Raw genomic sequence first — 8047 nt, 5'->3', positions numbered from 1 at the left:
TATCATAGTAAAATTATGGGTGTCTTACCCATAAATTTGCTTTGATATAACCCTTTGTTGCATATTGGTTACAGTTGTAACCTTATTACCTCACTGCATGCATTATAACCGTAAAATGAGTAAATTATTTACAATTTGTTCAGGTCTAGTTGTGTTTGCGTTTATTGTGTAGATAGCTAACTTGTGCTAAGGGTATTTTCATCGTCTAAGATTGTCAAACACAAAGTGAGTGTTGGAATTTTCATTTAGTATTTTGTAGGTGTTTGTAAATGGGAGAGTATTATTCGGGGGTTGTGGGAGCTGTAGCAGCTGGAACTTAAAAGTGGCAAAAACACAGACTAAAAACTTGTGTTCTACATTATACTAATTACGGAAACTAGCTATATGATATATTAGACAATATATTTATGCTACGTTACAAGTGAAAATTTAGTGTAGCATATTGATAAACATACTTTAGGCATTCAATCCAGCCGAACACCAATGTTTTATCCTAACCAGCATTCACCCTCCATCTTTAATCTTACGTCCCCAAACTCATGCGTGAGAAACATGGAATCCTACAAAAACAGCTTTAGGTTAAATTGAAACGCTCAGCTCAGCAGGTGTCAAATAAAACCAAGCGTTGACAAAAGATTAAAAAATACGGTCACGAAAGTGAACGAACCATGTGAAATGAGACATAAATATACAGAAAGAGAAAAAAAACAGATTAAATTACCAATCCTTAATTAGTCTTTGTAAACGGAAAAAAGTTTTTCCGTTCATGCTTATTTTCACAGAATGAACGTTAAGGCATAATCAACTTATTAGTGATTATTTCATTGCCATTTTCAAACGTTGAATTTATATGCGCTCTATGTAGCGAATACTAATGAGCTATTGTTCTTTTATTGTTCATTTTCTAACTAGTATTCTCTAAACAGCAAATACTAACTAGGTTAAAGAATATTAATGATTGTCGTAACTCTACATTACATACCAGAACAACTAACTATGAGATGTAATAATCCTAAGCAAAAACGAACCCACGCTCCCCATACAAGCACTTCGGGTGTCCGTTAAACTGCAGTCTTGCCAGCAATTGTTTAAATTGTACTAACTCTATGAGTTTTCCTCCTATATGAAATGTCCGAGAATTAAAAGTACCACTGAAATACTCGTTACACAATGAATACTAATTATAAAGCTAATTTTACAGGACGTAGAAAAAATAAGACCTTCATAAATTGACCTATTGTGATTATTTCAATGCTATCATTATGCTATTGCTAATCCCATGGGTTCATAAAGAATTGCAAACTATACGTTCATATAATGCATAACTCAGGTATTAACATGAAAGCTTTTCTTTCCTTGAAATTGAATGTAACTTCTTGAACAGGAACAGTATTTAGGCACCAGCAGGATTAGAATCGTGGTCATGAAGGTGTTCCCTTTTTTGATAAGCCCTGTATACCGTTGCTAGAAGTGCAATAAGAATTGCGAAATACAATTAACAACACACCTAGGAACTACCCAATCAGAAGACAACATACCTAGGAACTGACCAATCATAAGACAACATACCTAGGAACTGACCAATCAGAAGATAACAGTTTAAGCAACTAGTGGCATATGTTAAAACTAACTCAACCTGAGAACGTGCACATGACTCTGTACAACCGTACGTGCAGAAAGAAACGATATAAGAAGTCAAAACCCTTTGTCTGTGAAATACACCTTGAGTTTATTGATACCAATTTCATTGAAGTAAATGTGTGTGATAAATGTTGGTTTTAACAGAGTATCTTTCTTCTATTGAAGTGGTAAATGTAAACGACACTGTGATCTTTATTCATGTAAAGTATGAAACCTTAGATTTAGAAACTAATTTTCGTTCCATTCTCGATTTTAGACATGAATATTTCTTTGTTAAAGACAAAATCGTCATCAAATAAGGTTGAAAAACGTCGATGTTTGTGTTTTATATTCACCACGATGATGGACTCGCATAACTGTAAAGAAAGTGATGCATATAAAATTAAATACACATTTTCATAGTAGTTTTCTCCCTTCATTTCAAAAATAGTCTTCATAAAGAGGTTTTAAAAGTTTTTTTTCAGTTTAACTCCAAAAACTATTTGTGTTTTGGAGCTCATTATTAAAATTTGTGTATAAATTAGTAAACGTGAAGTTGTATCAGCGGTTATTAGCCTATTATTGACATGCTTTTGTGTCGGTTCTACTCGATTTATCTTCGTAAACCTCTGTGAATATACTGCATTAAGTAGCTACGTATGCTTGCCGCGGACGTTGCCTCGCAGAAGGATAGATAGGATCATGTAGCTTAGATCGGAAATGCAAGTGAAGTTTGGCCAAAGAATGGCGACTTCTACTTGGGATTAGTGGGTAAAAATGGTACCTTAGCGTAGAGGAGGCAAATAGCATCTGTAAGAGGAAATAGAAGACTGGATCTAGCGAGCAAGATCTATTGAAGACAAAGAAAAGATGGTGGTTCTGGTGTAAAGAAAAATATATCTTTCCCCTAGTACGGTAAAAGCATGCAGTCCTGGTAGTTAGCCAATTTCACGAATGGCCTTCTACAGGACTATTAAGGCACTCTTGGATCCTCTATAATGCACGAGTAGTTCAACCCACCCCGGTTGGGGGTCACACGTAGGTGCTACATGCACTAGGTTAAGTTACGTTAAGGGCATGATGGGTTACCTCCTTAAGAAGGCACTTCTTTTCAGGGCGGAATTCCGGTGTCATGCGCAGGTAGAAAGTTTAGATAGCTCAGGCTGTGCTGTAGTTGCCGCGAGTAGTTGCTATGCTCAGATAACCAAAGTGGAGTTAGTACCTTTATTAATTTAAAGGACAAACACCAGTTTAGAGAGAAATTACTAAATAAAAATGTTTGGAAGAAACTTCCAATTCTTCTGTCGGTCATTTTCATACGACAAATTGAAACTTAAAAAGTATTCTGTTTGTTTACGACATTTACAGTTTAGGGGCGGCGTGGCAGTAATCATTGTAAATGTAAAAAGTGGTATGTTGTTTTCTTTTAAAGAAGACTTCTTTCCTGGGAATTTCAATACTTTTTGCCACAGCGCAAACGAGCAAAAAGTAAATGATTAGTACACCAGGTAATGATATGCGAAATGCCTTCATAAAGAACCTAAAACGAAACATAGTTTTAATAAAAGTGTCTTGTTTGTATACTTTAATGGTTAGTGTGAAGACAAGTCGCAGACGTTGTCACATATTTTACTTCATAGTAGCTAAGGTTTCCATGTTCGCCAATCTTGTTGCTATCAAAGTCAAGTACGAAGGATAATCGTCAAACGGTTGTTTGGTTAAACCATCCCCAGTTCCTCGGTAACCAAACTTAACGTGTGCTTCTTCAAGTAACTACTGTTGATATTGTTTTTTGATATTGACTACATTTTTCTAAAATGATTGTTTGCACTAGTGTAAGTGAACCTCATTCGGCTCTATAGAATACTTGAAGTACTTTCATCTAATCCATATCATGCAGCAAGCGCTGGCTCTAATATTTTAGTGGCACCGAGCGAGCAAAGCACTGAATGAAAACATGAAAACGGTGCAAAACAGGGACGCTTAAGTGGCGCTAGGTACGACTTGGATATGGATTAGATGTTAAACAGCACACGTTTTACGAAATTACCATCAAAAACAATTTTCTCGTTCAGAGTAGAAAATTGTCTATTTCGATGATAGATTTGTGTGTCGGTAAAATGTGGCGAATTCCGTGCACGTTAAAAATGGAGAATTTTAGAAAAATAGCTATATACCTTCAAGACCATATTTTCAGCCTTGAAAGTGCATTTCATTCTTTCTCTTTTACTTTTTTGGCTCTTTGAATCGCTTCAAAGTTATGTAAACTTTATTGTTTGTAAGGGTTCCCCTGGGGCGCGTAATTTCGGCTAAAATCCCTAGTGGTTTTTTCCTGTTCAGTATTCTCCAAGTTGTTATGACTTTGTGTTTGGTCTTGGTTTATACCGTTCAGGTTTTTCCATTAGGGATTTTTTATTTTGGTAAAGTCTTAAAAAACAGTGACTTTCGTAAGGGACTATATCGGTACTTCATGTTATATACAATCATCAAAACTAAAGACAGAATTCATTTTGTAAAAGAAGTTTTTAGAGTACGTGCTCCCGATAAAGTTAACGTCAACACGAACCATTTTTAACCGTCTGACAATCTTCGGAAAATAAAATTTCTGAATCATTTAATAAATCTATGATCTGTTTAATTTATTCTAAGCTGCTTTAATTTACCTAAAATGTCACACATCTTTTTTGAGCGGTACAGCTTAGTTTTTGGGTTGGATTCCCAATGCACTGTTCTTGTGTCAGAAATGCTCATATTATGGTTGAAATTTTTAAGTAATTTCTGACGTAAACATCTCAAATTGTACATTGTAATAGGAAAGGCATTTATGGTTATATATATATTTTAAATAATTATGTTCTCAGTTATAATTTTATTAGCAAATGTATGTGGTCTAGTCTTAAAACGAATTTTTTTGAAATATATTCACTCGGAAGAAGTCTTAAAGGTAAAGAAGATGATTTTTTTCTTTTTCCGTAGTTTATGTGTAGAAAAAATGGCCATTTTTCATGACATATAATAATACATACGAATGCTTCAAATTTTAGTACAATCGAATGCTTCAATTTGATTAAATTAAACTGTGGCTTTCTAAAATGTTCATAATGGTTATTGACACTTCCATCCAATTTTGGGGATAAATGGGATTATAATTTACATTCATTTCCCTCAAGTGAAAGGTGGTCCTCTAGCTGGTGGATAGGGAATTTCAGCAGGTGGTTTATCAGCTTTATCTACCGCTTTATAAGTTATAACGCATACATATTTACTAAGTGGTATAAAATATCCCTTACAATTCAGCGCGATGTTATACTTGGAAATGTACAATTACTTATGACGTTTAAAGTGCCTATGATATGAAAATTCTTATGTTTGCAATGACCAGAACTTTTAAAATGACATTGTACTTTCTAAAACAGTTAATGCATATCTCTTTTCCTTCGCGAGATATTGAAGTTTTTGTTATTTTTATTTCATCCAACTTGTGAAGGCATATTGCATAATGAGTTCTAAAAATGTTTCAACTAATCTTCATTTTCCTGACAACTTTAGGTTGATACTAATAGGCAGCATTTTATACCATCAAACACGTCTCAATAAATGAAACTATGTCCTTGGGAAGTAAAGTATCGTTAAATATACCTAATACTCTCATTATTCAATGTGACGTCACAAGTTAGATAAGTCGGAACAGCATAAGCCTCAATATCTCAAGAATTAAAAGTGATTGCATGAACTGTTTTAGAAAGTACACTGTCATTGCAAACATAAAAATTTTCGTGTCATAGGCCCTTTAAAAAAGCATACCATTTGGTCAGTAAACGAATACAAAATAATTTATAGTCTTGTGAAGATTGATGAAGATTAGTTACCATTACAAGCCAATCCTCGCTGCCAAAGTCAAACACGGTTGCACAATTCAGAAAAGCTAGCTGTCATAAGTTACAACTCATTGTAAAATAAGAACGTTTCTAAAATCTTATATAAATCAGTGCAGTACACTCTAGAATAAATCAAAACAACTTAAGAGGCAAAAATGTCAGCCTTAGTCAATTCAAGAAAAACCTTCGCACTTATTATACATTATATAAATTGTGTTGTTTTTAATGTTTGCAACGTTGTGTTTAAAAGGCTGCAGTAACTGGAGAAAGTTGTAGCATTGTTCTTTGTCATTTAGAAGTTGTTTACGTTCTTTTGTTTTTATAGTATGCTCTTTGGGAAGTAAATTCAATAAAATAAAGAAGCCCAAAAGCTCAAAATTTATACAAATGATTTACAAAACATTCAACTAAAACTATTACCGAGTGCTTTCATATGACATTAATGTACGGATACCTACCAGATGATATGGGATCTGAGATGATAAAATCAACACAACTTTGCACTATTTTCTATCTGTGGAGTAAATACAAGGTCTTCCAGCAGTTATAAGATTATTTTAAAACTTTACTCAGTAAATGTGAGTGTGAGAGATTTTTTAGAATATAGGCAATAGAGAGCGCCGTAGTTAACCTTACGTGTATTTAGGTGTATATTCAATATTCGTTTAAGAAATCTTAAACACATAGCACTTGCATTTTAATTGTATGGGTTTAGGCACGAAATAATTGTCAGAGTTACACCGCATGAAATAAGGAAAATATCAGAAAATGATGACAGCTATGATTATTTCTCTATAAAACTAATTAAAATATTATTGAGTCCATATACAAATTATTAGACGAAATGCTGTCTATGTTACGTAATTAATGTGAGATAATAAAACGCAAAGGATTCTACTTAAGGAATTATGCACAGCTTCTGATGGTCAAATTTATACGATAAGGAACTCCCAAGAGCCCAAAACACCAAGGCCAGACTTTTAGTAATTATAATAATTTCAGAAATACAAATTTTTATGGTGTACGAGTTTATTATGTTGGATAAATGTAGTGCAAAATTTATCAGTGCAGCCAAACATAAAAATTAACTTTTAATGTCATATTCGCCTTCAATCCTTTTTCAAAGAATTTTACAGTAAAAAGTAAATAATCAGGTATATTACATAGTATCAATAAATACCACAGGTTATAGATTTACCAAAAATGTGATGAAATAGTATTTAAATACGTCGTGGAAACTGTTTTTCTTTATATCTATAAAATAAGATCTCTACAGTATCAATGATTTCTTAATGGCTACTTTTTTACCCCCAACAGGTTCTGTTGTATCTAAATTGCTTATTGATGTAGTTCGCTTTCATTAAAATTAAAAAAGTTCTTGAGTTCTGGTTTGTTTTTCAATTTATCATTTGACCTGACAGCAGCATGTACCCGAACAGGGAGATTAGGAAATGTTCGGAGAAAATACGCCCTGTAATCGCCAATCTTATAAAATGGTTCTGGTTGTGGTAGAGGTCGTGGTCGATCGTTCCAATGCTGGCCAGTATTTCGAATAAGTCTTAAGCATTCTGTCCATGAAGATTTATAATGCACCTTATTGATTTTTCCATTTTTTTCGTACGTGGAAAAATAATCATAGACATCACTATCCATTTGACTTTTCCATTGTACGGATTCGCTATTCAATTGTCGAACGACACTTGACTGGGGATTATTGGCTTTGATTGGTTTTTGGTTCCCAACTTTACTTAACATTTCAAATTTCTCATCATCCGACATGAGAAATGGGTGTTTTAGTGCTTCGTTAGAATATGGTCTGTCTTCAGGTTTTAGATTTAACATCCACGACAGAAGGTCCCTTAGTGTTTTATCCTCGATATCTTTCAAACCAACAGGTTTTCCATTCAGCATGTTGTCCAGTCTATACCGTTGAACTCCAAAAGGATGCTTTCCTTTTGTTGTTACATAATAAGCTACCATCCCTGCATTCTAAAATAATAAAAAGCGTTACATCAAAATGCAATTTTACAACATTGAGTTTCTTTACAACTTACAAATGCTTACATTCCTACACTTACATATACATCAGACTTTCTTTTGTAACGCGCTTTCTTTACTTCATCATCATCTTCGCAATATGATTCAGGAGCTATCCAATGCACAGTTCCCATGGAAGTATTGCTTTTATATGTTGTAAAGTCATTCTTCATTATTCGACCTATGCCAAAGTCAGCTATCAGAAATTTACTTTTTGAGTCTCGTAGAACATTGGAAGGCTTCAAATCCCGATGTAGAATAGGATATGGGCCTCTATGAAGATCAGCTAATCCTTTTAAAATTTGTCTAAGAATATCAGGAAGAGCTTTTTGAAGATCTTGCAATGTAGAAGACTTGACAAAACTCTCCAATGATTCTTCACATAAGTCTAATATCAAATAAACATATTCTGTTCCAGTATCTTCTTCTAAGTAGAAATAATTCACAACATATTTCGACTTCTTTGCATTGAATTCATTTAAGATTTTCTTTTCGTGATGAGCAAGCTGGAT

The 8047-nt window shown here is 33.7% G+C and overlaps 1 protein-coding gene across 1 annotated transcript in view; it reads right to left on the bottom strand.

Annotated features, from left to right (window-relative positions):
- Positions 1–6429: 6429 nt before the first annotated feature.
- Positions 6430–8047, bottom strand: part of LOC124456441 (serine/threonine-protein kinase/endoribonuclease IRE1-like) — a 47032-nt gene continuing 45414 nt past the window's right edge. The window contains exon 6 of the mRNA XM_047006887.1: positions 6430–7487. Within this exon, the coding sequence (XP_046862843.1) occupies positions 6837–7487 (651 nt within the window). The 3' untranslated portion in view covers positions 6430–6836. The remainder of the gene's footprint in view (positions 7488–8047) is intronic.

Source organism: Xenia sp. Carnegie-2017, unplaced genomic scaffold, assembly GCF_021976095.1.
Source record: "Xenia sp. Carnegie-2017 unplaced genomic scaffold, XeniaSp_v1 HiC_scaffold_5, whole genome shotgun sequence".
NCBI classification, from domain to species: Eukaryota; Metazoa; Cnidaria; class Anthozoa; order Malacalcyonacea; family Xeniidae; genus Xenia; species Xenia sp. Carnegie-2017.
The sequence above is the reverse complement of the archived record's forward strand: the minus strand, read 5'-3'. Positions and strand labels throughout refer to the sequence as shown.